General features: G+C 43.6%; 1 protein-coding gene across 1 annotated transcript in view; it reads right to left on the bottom strand.

Annotated features, from left to right (window-relative positions):
- The window catches only part of PRDM2 (PR/SET domain 2), a 77828-nt gene extending 68140 nt beyond the window's left edge, over positions 1-9688 (bottom strand). The window contains exons 1-2 of the mRNA XM_067472862.1: positions 9571-9688; positions 1253-1326 (exon numbers count right to left, since the gene is read on the bottom strand). Coding sequence (XP_067328963.1) covers positions 1253-1261 — 9 coding nt within the window. The 5' untranslated portion in view covers positions 1262-1326; positions 9571-9688. The remainder of the gene's footprint in view (positions 1-1252; positions 1327-9570) is intronic.
- Positions 9689-12326: the final 2638 nt, after the last annotated feature.

Raw genomic sequence — 12326 nt, 5'->3', positions numbered from 1 at the left:
TCCCTCTGTTCCTTCTCCATTATTTTCCTTCCCTTCTTTTTCTCCTTCCCCTCCTCAAATCTTTCCCTCCTTCCCTCCTTCTCCTCTTCCTCCCTTCTTTCTCCTTCCCTCCCCTTGTACCTTTTCACCTTTCCTTCCATCCCTCCTTTTTTGTTCTTCCCTCTCCCTCCCTCTCTCCTCCATTCCTTTCTTTCCCTTCTTTTTCTTTCTTTCTCTCCTTCCCTTCCTCCTTCTCCCTCTTTCACTCATTTTCCCATTCCCTTTCTCTTTCTTCCTTTTTCTTTCTTTCTTCCCCCAGCCTCCCGCTGTTTCTTCTCCATTATTTTACTTCTCTTCTTTTTCTCGTTCTTTTCATCCCCTCCTCTTTCTAATTTCTCTTTCCCTCCCCTCATACTTTCCCCCTTTCCTTTCCCTTCCTTCCCTGTTTCTTTCTTCTCCCTCCTTCAGTTCCTTCTCCATTCCTTTCTTCCCCTTCTTTTTCTCTTTCTTCCCACCCTTCCCATTTCTCTCTTCTTTCTCTTTCCCTCCCCTGATCTTTTCCTCTCCCCTCCCCTTTTTCTTCTTTCTTTCTTGTCCTTCCTGCCATTCACTTTCTTTCCCTTCTTTTTCTCTTTCTCCTTCCCCTCCTCTTCTTCCCTTCTTTCTCCTCCCCTTCCCTTGTACCTTTTCACCTTTCCTTTCCTCCCATCCCTCCTTTTTTTGTTCTTCCCTCTCCCTCCCTTCTCCAGTCCTTTCTTTCTCTCCTTTTTTCTCTTTCTCCCCATTCCTCCCTTCTTTCTCTTTTCTTCTCCTGACATTTTCCCCTTCCTTTTCTTTGTTCCTTTTTTCTTTCTTTCCCCTTTCAGTTCTTTCTCCATTTCTTCCTTTCCCTTCTTTTTCTCTTTCTTTCTCTCCTTCCCCTCCCCTCAAATCTTCTTCCTTTCTTCCTCCTCCCTTCCTCCTTCTGTTCTTTCTCCACTCCTTTATTTCCTTTCTTTTTCTCTTTCTTTCCACCATTCCCATTTCTCTCTTCTTTCAGCGCCTTCCAAGTCGCCCAGTCCTCTGTGTGCCGAGGGGGGAGTCTCTCATTTGGTCTCAGCCATTGGTTTGAGCCTGCCACTTTTGGACTCTCGCTTGCTGGGGTGTTCCAGCAAGTGTCTCTGTAGATCTTAGAAAACTATTTCTTGATTTAAGTTGTTGGCGACTTGGAAGGAAAAAGGAAAGGAAAGACCAGATGGCCTAACACCTCTAAGGAGAAGGCATCACAACTCACCTGATTCATTCTGGAACCCCGTTCCGTTCTGAGAAGTTACACGCAACGAAGGAACTCCCGTGATTGCATGAATCCTAAACGAAGGGGGGGGAAAAAAACAAGAAAAAATGTCATATATGCCTAACTAAGCAATTGAAGTAACCCCTACCTACCAATCTATATCTATATCTTGAGACCACTGCAACCCTCATCCAATTACCAATAAAGACCAAACTTGGCACACTGAGTCTCCATGACGCACTCTACATCCTGGTGCAGTTTGGAGGAGGATGCACCATGGACGATGGGACTTGCAATACCTGCACTCCCTTCCTAAAACCATTATAACTGCCAACAATGATGGATAAGGACCACAATTTACACAGAGAGCCCGCGTAACCCACTCTACATCCTGGTGTACTTTCGAGGAGGACAGACCATTGCAGTCACTTCACTCACTTCCTGAGACCCTTGCCAATGACTGATCAAGACTAAATTTGGCACATGGAGCTTCAATGACCCACTCTACATCCTGGAGCACTTTGAAGGACGACAGACCATGGATGATGGGACTTCAAGTACCTCCACTACCCAAGACTGCTGCAAAACTCATCTAATGACCAATCAAGACCAAAGTTGGCACACAGAGCCCCCATGACCCACTCTACATCCTGCTGCAGTTTTGGAGAAGGGTGGACCATGGATGATGGAACTTCCAGTACCTTCACTCACATTCTGAGACCTCTGCAAACCTCATCCAATGACGGATGAAGACCAAACTTGGCACATAGACCTCTCATGACCCACGTTACGTCCTGGTGTTGTTTGGAAAAATTTGGAGATGGATGATGGGACTTGCAGTACCTTTGCTCACTTCCTGAGACCACTGAGACCCTCACCAAGACTACACTTGGCACATGGAGCTCCAATGACCCACTCTACATCCTGGTGCAGTTTGGAGGAGGACAGACCATGGATGATAGGACTTCAAGTACCTCCACTCCCTTCCCACGACTGCTGCAACCCTCTTCTAATGACCAATCAAGACCACACTTGGCACACAGAGCCCCCATGATCCACTCTACATCCTGCTGCAGTTTGAAAGGGGATGGACTTTGGATGATGGGACTTCCAGTACCTTCACTCACTTACTGACACCACTGCCACCCTCATCTAATGACTGATAAAGACCAAACTTGGCACACAGAGCCCCCATGACCCACTCTATATCCTGCTGCTGTTTGTAGGAGGATGGCCCATGGATGATGGGACTTCAAGTACCTTCACTCACTTCACTTGTGCAGCCATTATCCAAAGACCAATAAAGACCAAACTTGGCATACAGAACCGCCATTACCCACTTTCTCTAATAACCCGGGCAATGCCGGGTCCCCAAGCTAGTTACCGATAAAGACCAAACTTGGCACACTGAGTCTCCATGACGCACTCTACATCCTGGTGCACGTTGGAGGAAGATGCACCATGGACGAAGGGACTTGCAATACCTGCACTCCCTTCCTAAAACCATTATAACTGCCAACAATGATGGATCAGGACCACAATTTACACAGAGAGCCCGCGTAACCCACTCTACATCCTGGTGCAGTTTGGAAGAATTTGACAATGGATGATGGGACTTGCAGTCACTTCACTCACTTCCTGAGACCACTGAGACCCTTGCCAATGACTGATCAAGACCAAACTTGACACACAGAGTCCCCATGACCCACTCTACATCCTGGTGTACTTTCGAGGAGGACAGACCATGGATGATAGGACTTCAAGTACCTCCACTCTCTTCCCAAGACTGCTGCAACCCTCATCTAATGTCCGAACAAAACCAAACTTGGCACACAGTGCCCCCATGACCCACTCTACATCCTGGTGTACTTTCGAGGAGGACAGACCATGGATGATAGGACTTCAAGTACCTCCACTCTCTTCCCAAGACTGCTGCAACCCTCATCTAATGTCCGAACAAAACCAAACTTGGCACACAGAGTCCCCATGACACACTCTACATCCTGGTGTACTTTTGAGGAGGACAGACCATGGATGATAGGACTTCAAGTACCTCCACTCTCTTCCCAAGACTGCTGCAACCCTCATCTAATGTCCGAACAAAACCAAACTTGGCACACAGAGCCCCCATGACCCACTCTACATCCTACTGCAGTTTGGAGTAGGGCATACCATGGATGATGGGACTTGAAGTACCCCTACTCGCTTTCCGAGACTGCTGCGACCCTCAACAATGACTGAACAACACCAAACTTGGCACATAGACCTCTCATGACCCACTTTACGCCATGGTGTGGTTTGACTGGTGCAGTTTGGAGGACGATGGACCACAGATGATGGGACTCACAGTACCTTCACTAACTTCCTGAGACCACTGCGAGCCATATAAATAACTGATAAAGATCAACCTTGATACACAATTCCTTGTTCTCCCTCATCCAAACAGACACAGTGGCCAGGCACTCACCCAACACCCGAGGCGCTTCCTTGGAGTTAGGTGGAAAAGAGTAGTAGAGTTGTGTGTCATCTGCGTAGAGATGGCACCTAACTCCAAAACTCTGGATTGCCTCTCCCAGCGGTTTCATGTAGATGTTAAAAAACATGGGAGACAGAATGGAGCCTTGCGGGACCCCACAGGTCAAAGGCCAGGGGTCCGAGCAGGAGTCTCCCAGCTTCACCATCTGGGATCGACCCTCCAGGAAGGACTCTTTAATTATACAAAATGCATAAGGTTGTGGGTGAACTATCACATCATACCAGGTTAGGCCCAAACAAACAAAATAGGGATTCTGTTAGTGTACCGACCACCCCGCTGCACTACCTAAAAAAACCCTAAAAAGCATGGGAGACAAAATAGAGCTTTGGAGACCCCACAGGTCAAAGGCCAGGGGTCCAAGCAGGCATCTCCCAGCTTCACAATCTGGGATGGATGGATGGATAGATAGGCTATCAGGATGAAACTTGGCACACTTGTGGGCAACATGCCTGCCAAGTTTCAGAACATTTTGGTCATCCACTGATTTTTAGGATATTTTTAAAAGTGTTTACAAATAAATATTTGTTTTCAGAAAACTACCAGAGCTCTCCCCTTAAATTTCTGTACAATGAGACAATATAAGCAAGTCATCAGTCCTGCAAAGTTTCAGAAAGATTCGTTCATCTACTAATTTTTAGGAATGTTTTAAACATTTGGAGGGGTCCCTTTTTGTTTCGGCAGGGGGTTGGACTGGATGGCCCACGAGGTCTCTTCCAACTCTTTGATTCTATGATTCTATGATCCGTTGAAACATTGACACCTAGCTCCAGCAGACAAGAGTCCTTTGTCCCATCCTGCACATTCCACAGATATATATAAACCCTTTTTCCTAGTTCCAACAGACCTCACTACCTTTGAGGATGCTTGCCATAGATGCAGTTTGCTCCAGGCACTGCCAGGCCATCAAATGCTAATCAAGGTGGTCAGCTGAAACATTCACACCTAGCTCCAACAGACAAGAGTCCTTTGTCCCACCCTGGTCCTTCCACAGATATATATAAACCCTTTGTCCTAGTTCCAACAGACCTCACAACCTCTGAGGATGCTTGCCATAGATGCAGGCGAAACATCAGGAGAGAATGCCTCTAGAATATGGCCAGACAGCCCAAAAAAATCCACAACAACCCAACCCTAATAAGAATCTTTAGTGCAACAGAAATAACATAAGGAAAAGATAAGCTTGTACCTGAAGTAATCTGTCAAAAAACCCACACATTTTGAAAGAAAATAAGTTTGAAACCTGTTTAGTGGAAGGAATAGTCCTTTAAGAGTTGGTTTATGAAATGTTATAAATGTAAGCTCTGAAGATATGTGCCTCTAAGAGTTAAGATATATTGAAACAATCAAGCTTCTTCCATACGTCAATAAACTTGTTCCAGTTTCTTCTAAAGCCAAGCCTCTGTTACAAAATACTTTCAAGTTAAGCCATGCTACACATTGAAGAAAGACCAAATCAACATTACAAGCTATTAGTTGTGTTATTAATTTAATAAGTAAAACAACAGAAAGGAAACAAACAAGGACATCTAATCACCTCTCAACAAAAGTTTGCCCCAGGCACTGCCAGGCCATCAAATGCTAATCAAGGTGGTCAGTTGAAGCATTCCCACCTAGCTTCAGCAGACAAGAGTCCTTTGTGAGGCCTACTTTAGGCTGAGGCCTACTTGGGGTCTAGATATTCCTTCAGGGCCTCCTGGTGTGTTGTGTGAGGCTTTCCTTTCCTGCTTCCCTGCTTCCTTCTCCCTTTTCTTCCTTCTTTCTTTCTTTCCCTCCCTCCCTCTTTCTTTTCTTTTTCTCCCCTTCCCTCCCTCTTTCTTCCCTTCTATCTTTTTTCTTCCCCTTCTATCTTTTTCTGTATTGTCATTTAGCTTTTTGTCATTTAGCTTTTGGGGGCTCCCATCTTTCCTTCTCTTCTTCCCTATCTCTTTCCTTCCTTCCCCCTTTTTCTTTCTCTTCTGCTGCCTCTCTTTTCTTCCTTCTCTCTTTCCTTCTTTCCTTCCCTCCCTCTTTCTCTACATCTCCCCCCTTCCTTCGCTCCCTCTTTTCTTCCTTCTTTCCCTCCTTATCTTTCCTTCCTTCTCTAACTGTCCTTCCTTCCTCCTTTTTCTTTCCCCCTCTTTCTCTCTTTTCTTCCTTCTCTACCTCCTTCCTTCCTTCTCTCTTTGCTTCCATGCTTCCTTCTTCCTTTCCTTCTTTCTTTCTTTCTCTCCCTCTTTCTTTCCTTTCTTTTTTCTTTCTTTTTCTTTTATTTTCTCCCCTTCCCTCCCTTTTTCTTCCCTTTTTTCTGTATTGTCATTTATGGGAAGATGTAGAGAGGGAGGGAAGGAAAGAGAGAAGGAAGAAAAGAGAGACAGCAGAAGAGAAAGAAAAAGGAGGAAAGAAGGAAAGAGATAGAGAAGGAAGGAAGAAGAGAAGGAAAGACAGGAAAGAAGGAGAGAAAGAGAGAACGCGTGGCGGGTACAGCTCGTTATTATATAAACACAGAGATATATCTAAACAAGACACATGAGATGCACAAACACACAGCCCATACCTATGCACACATTGTCCTCACAGAACACACCAGGAGGCCCTGAAGGAATACCTAGGCCCCAAGTAGGCCTCACATTCCCTCAGGAAACCCTCACACAACACACCAGGAGGCCCTGAAGGAATACCTAGGCCCCAAGTAGGCCTCAGCCTAAAGTAGGCCTCACATCAGGCTTTCATGGCCAGAATCACTGGATTTTTGTAGGTTTTTTCAGGCTGTATGGCCATGGTCTAGAGGCATTCTCTCCTGACATTTCACCTGCATCTATGGCAAACTTCCTCAGAGGTAGTGAGGTATTAAATGTAACCTCTGAAGAAATGTGCCTCTAAGAGCTAAGAAACATTGAAACCATCAAGCTTCTTCTATACTTCAAAAAACTTGTTACAGTTTCTTCTAAAGCCAAGTCTCTGTTACAAATACTTTCAAGTTAAGCCACGCTACACATTGAAGAAAGACCAATCAATATTACAAGCTATTAGTTGTGTTATCAATTTAGTAAGTCCTTACAAATTGGTGGCCTCTTCATAAATTGGTGGCATCTTTACAGTCAGTAAACCAGGAGGCCCTGAAGGAATACCTAGGCCCCAAGTAGGCCTCACATCCCTTTAAGAAAGAGAAGGAGAGCCTACTTTAGCTTGAGGCCTACTTGGGGCCTATATATTCCTTCAGGGCCTCCTGGTGTGTTGTGTGAGGCCTCCCTTCCCTTTCCTATGGTCAGTTGAAACATTCACACTTAGCTCCAGCAGACAAGAGTCCTTTGTCCCACCCTGGACATTATTCCACAGATATATAAACCCATTTCCCTACTTCCAACAGACCTCACTACCTCTGAGGATGCTTGCCATAGATGCAGGCAAAACGTCAGGAGAAAATGCCTCTAGAACATGGCTGTATAGCCTGGAAAAACCTACAAGGACATCTAATCACCTCTCAACAAAAGTTTGCCCCAGGCACAGTCAGGCCATTATATGCTAATCAAGGTGGTCAGTTGAAACATTCCCACCTAGCTCCAGCAGACAAGAGTTCTTTGCCCCACCCTGGCCATTCCACAGACATATAAATGCCTCTAGACCATGGCCATATAGCCCGAAAAAACCTACAACAACCCAGTGATTCCGGCCATGAAAGCCTTCGGCAATACATTGATGTGAGGCCTACTTCAGGCTGAGGCCTACTTGGGGTCCAGATATTCCTCCAGGGCCTCCTGGTGTGTTGTGTGATGCCTCCCTTCCCTTTCCTATGGTCAGTTGAAACATTCACACTTAGCTCCAGCAGACAAGAGTCCTTTGTCCCACCCTGGTCATTCCACAGATATATAAACCCTTTTTCCTAGTATTGTCGAAGGCTTTCATGGCTAGAATCACTAGGTTCTTGTAGGTTTTTTCGGGCTATAGGTCTGTTGGAACTAGGAAAAGGGTTTATATATATCTGTGGAATAATGACCAGGGTGGGAGAAAGGACTCTTGTCTGTTGGAGCTAGGTGGGAATGTTTCAACTGACCACCTTGATTAGCATATAATGGCCTGGCAGTGCTTGGGGCAATCTTTTGTTGAGAGGTGATTAGATGTCCTTGTTGTAGGTTTTTTCGGGCTATATGGCCATGTTCTAGAGGCATTCTCTCCTGACGTGTCGCCTGCATCTATGGCAAGCATCCTCAGAGGTCGTGAGGTCTGTTGGAACTAGGAAAAAGGGTTTATATATCTGTTGAATGGCCAGGGTGGGACAAAGGACTCTTGTCTGTTGGAGGAAGGTGTGAATGTTTCAGCTGACCACCTTCATTAGCATTTGAAGGCCTGGCTGAGCCTGGGAAAATGTTCTGTTGAGAGGTGTTAAGATGTGCCTGGTTGTTTCCTCTCTGTTGTTGTGCTGTTGTAATTTTAGAGGGTTTTTTTAATACTGGGAGCCAGATTTTGTTCATTTTCATGGTTTCCTCCTTTCTGTTGATGTTGAGCTTTGGAAGCTTTGAAACAGAAGCTGGATGGCCATCTGTCAGGGGTGCTTTGAATGCAATATCCCTGCTTCTTGGCAGAATGGGGTTGGACTAGAGGATGGCCCAGGAGGTCTCTTCCAACTCTTTGATTCTATGGTCAGTTGAAACATTCACCCCTAGCTCCAGCAGACAAAAGTGTCTCACCCTGGACATCATTCCACAGATATATAAACCCATTTTCTTTGTTCCTGAAAAAAACCTACAACAAGGACGTCTAATCACCTCTCAACAAAAGATTGCTCCAGGCACAGTCAGCCCATTGTATGCTAATCATAGAATCAAAGAGTTGGAAGAGACCTCCTGGGCCATCATCCAGTCCAACCCCCTTTTGCCAAGAAGCAGGAATATTGCATTCAAAGCACCCCTGACAGATGGCCATCCAGTCTCTGTTTAAAAGCTTCCAAAGAAGGAGCCTCCACCACACTCCGGGGCAGAGAGTTCCACTGCTGAACAGCTCTCACAGTCAGGAAGTTCTTCCTCATGTTGAGATGGAATCTCCTCTCTTGTAGTTTGAAGCCATTGTTCCCTTGTGTCCTAGTCTCCAAGGAAGCAGAAAACAAGCTTGCTCCCTCCTCCTCCCTGTGGATTCCTCTCACATATTTATACATGGCTCTCATCATATCTCCTCTCAGCCTTCTCTTCTTCAGGCTGAACATGCCCAGCTCCTTAAGCCGCTCCTCATAGGGCTTGTTCTCCAGACCCTTGATCTGCTCCCTCCTCCCTATGGCTTCCTCTCACATAGTTATACATGGCCCTCATCATGTCTCCTCTCAGCCTTCTCTTCTTCAGGCTGAACATGCCCAGCTCCTTAAGCCGCTCCTCATAGGGCTTGTTGAAACAGTTGAAACATGGCCATATAGCCCCAAAAAACCCCACAACAACCTAGGCCTCACATCCCCTCAGGAAAGGGAAGGGAGGCCTCACACAACACATACAATAGCTAGGCCCCAAGTAGGCCTCAGCCTGAAGTAGGCCTCGCACCAGACACCAGGGAGGCCCTGAAGGAATATCTAGGCCCCAAGTAGGCCTCAGCCTAAAGTAGGCCTCAAATCCCCTCAGGAATGGAAAGAGAGTCCTCACACAACACACCAAGAGGCCGTGAAGGAGTATGTAGGCCTCAAGTAGGCCTCAGCCTAAAGTAGGCCTCAAATCCCCTCAGGAAAGGGCTCTGAGGCCTCGGGAAAGGCGGAGGAAGCAGCCCGGGGTGTCAATTAGGGGAAGAAGGATAGGGAAGCCGCTTCTCTCTCGGCTCCGGCCCTCACCTGCCCTCCGCGGGCCCGCGCCTCCTTCTCCGCCTCGGAGAGCCGGCCGGGCTCACTCCCAAAGGCCCCAAAGGCCACTTCCGGGCGCCATTTTGATTCCGGCCGGAAGTGACGCCTCGAAACGAGGCGGGAAGGAAGTAGCGGCGGCGTTTGGGCCAATGGCTGAGCAGAGGGGGCGGGTCTTAGTATCTTCAGGGGGCGTGGCTTGGTGAGCCGAGGGGGCGTGTCTTACTCTCTTAAGCGGAGGAGGCGTGTCTTACTCCGCTCAACAGGCCACGCCCCCTTTCCACGCGAAAAGGAGTGAAAAGGGGGCGTGGCCTAGTGAGCAGAGGGGGCGTGTCTTACTATCTTAAGGGGCGGAGAAAGGGGCGCGGCTTACTGAGCGGAGGGGGCGTGTCTTCTCAACTTAAGGGGCGGAGAAAGGGGCGTGGCTTACTGAGCAGAGGAGGCGTGTCTTACTATCTTAACTGTCGGGGGAAAGGGGGCGTGGCCTGCTGAGCTGAAGAGGCGTGTCTTCTCAATTTAAGGGGCGGGGAAAGGGGCGTGGCCTGGTTTGAAGCCGCCTTCGGGTTCCATTCATAATAATCTCATGATTTTTCCCATTCATAAATTAAACTATAAAATATTATTTTTAAAAAAATGATAAAAATTTGTAATAAAGTTATTTTCGTGATTTTGAATGATAATAAATTATTAAAAATGTAAAACATAATAATTGTAACCTTATAAAATATTAATATATTAATATAATAATAATAATAAACATTTGTTATTCTCCTTTGATTGTGAATGAACTATAATATATTAATAATAATAATAATAATAATAATAATAATATAATAATAATAATAAAATATAGGTATCTTTTTTGGTTGTGAATGGCTTATATTATATTAATATAATAATAATAATATAATAAACAATACTTATTTTCGTAATTTTAAATGATAATAAATTATCAAACATTTCTTTTCCCTTTCCCTTTCTCTTTCTTCCTTTTTCTTTCTTTCTTTCTTCCCCTCCCTCCCTCAGTCCCTTCTCCATTATTTTCCTTCCCTTCTTTTTCTCTTTCTTTCTCTCCTTTTTATTGATATTTTCATGATTATTTTTGTGAATATATAAATAAATATGTTATGATTTTTTTGAATATTTTTGACGATTTTTATGATATTTTGTTGATATTTTTCATGATTATTACTGGGAATATTTTCATGAATATTTTTGTGAATATTTTATGAATATTTTAATGATTGTTTTTGTTGTCATTTTCTCATGATTATTTTTGTTAATATTTTCGTGATTATTACTGGGAATATTTTCATGATTATTTTGTGAATATTTTATGAATATTTTTGTGATTTTTTAATGATTTTTGTGCATATCTTTGATGATTTTTATGATGATTTTTGTGAATATTTTTTATTCTTTTGAGAGTCAGTTCATCAAGTGAAACCATCAGAGCCAGCGAACACTTCCCAACAAAGGATTCCCCCAAGGCAGGACACAGCCAGGCTTTGAAGCTGCAAGGCTATTCATTATTCCTGGACATTATTCCATATATACACATACACACACATACCCCACTTGCCTAGTTTCCCACCCACCTCTCGGGATGCCTGCCAGAGATGTGGGCAAAACATCAGGAGAGAATGCTTCCGGAACACAGCCATACTTCCCAGAAAACTCACAGCAACCCAGTGATGCCAGCCATGAAACCCTTGGAAACACAATGCTTTTAATGCCAGCTGCTTTGAGTCTCCTTATGGAGAGAAAAAATGGAATATAAATAAACATAATAATAATAATAGTAATATAGGCTGCCATACCAAGCCTTGCCACTAGATGGTGCTACAAGGCTATTATTTCCAAAGCATCCAGTTGCATGTGTTTGCTCATTAGTCTGATCACATAATTTACATATATGTATTGATTAAGGTCTTGCAAATCAGGGCTGCCTAAGGGAACCTGTGCTTGGACAGAGTTGGAAGGGACCCCCAAAGGGCACCTAGTCCACAAAGGGAGGCACAATCAGAGCACCCCCAACAGATGGCCATTCGAAAACCTTCATTGCGGTGATAACTTTTACAATTTGCACAATTTGTTGATTGCATTGCAATAATTACTGCTCAACATTGATTACGTTCCTAATGCATGGACAATGAAGTTGGTGAGAAACCCCATGGAGCAGCTTATTTATTGTTATTATTATTGCTATTATTATCATTATTGCTATTATTATCATTATTGCTATTATTATTATTGCTTTAATTATTATTATTGTTGCTATTATTATTGTTGCTATTATTGTTGTGATTATTATTATTATTGCTATTAGTATTGCTGCTATTATTATTAATGCTATTCTTATTATTGCTATCATTACTATTGCTATTCTTATTATTGCTATTATTATTATTATTATTATTATTCCTATTATTATAATTGCTATTATTATTATTGCTATTATTGTTATTGCTATTATTATTATTGCGATTATTATTATTACTAATTATTATTGCTATTATTATTGCTATTATTATTGCTATTATTATAATTGCTATTATTATTATTGCTATTATTTTTATTATGATTACTATTATTGCTATTATTATTATTATTGCTATTATTATTGCTATTATTGCTATTATTATTGCTATTATTATTATTGCTATTATTATTGTTGCTATTATTATTGCTATTATCATCATCATTATTATTATTGCTATTATTATTTTTGCTATTATTATTATTGCTAT

This window comes from Anolis sagrei, chromosome 13 (genome assembly GCF_037176765.1).
Source record: "Anolis sagrei isolate rAnoSag1 chromosome 13, rAnoSag1.mat, whole genome shotgun sequence".
NCBI lineage: Eukaryota > Metazoa > Chordata > Lepidosauria > Squamata > Dactyloidae > Anolis > Anolis sagrei.
Note: the sequence above shows the minus strand (reverse complement) of the source record. Positions and strands in the feature narration are given on the sequence as shown.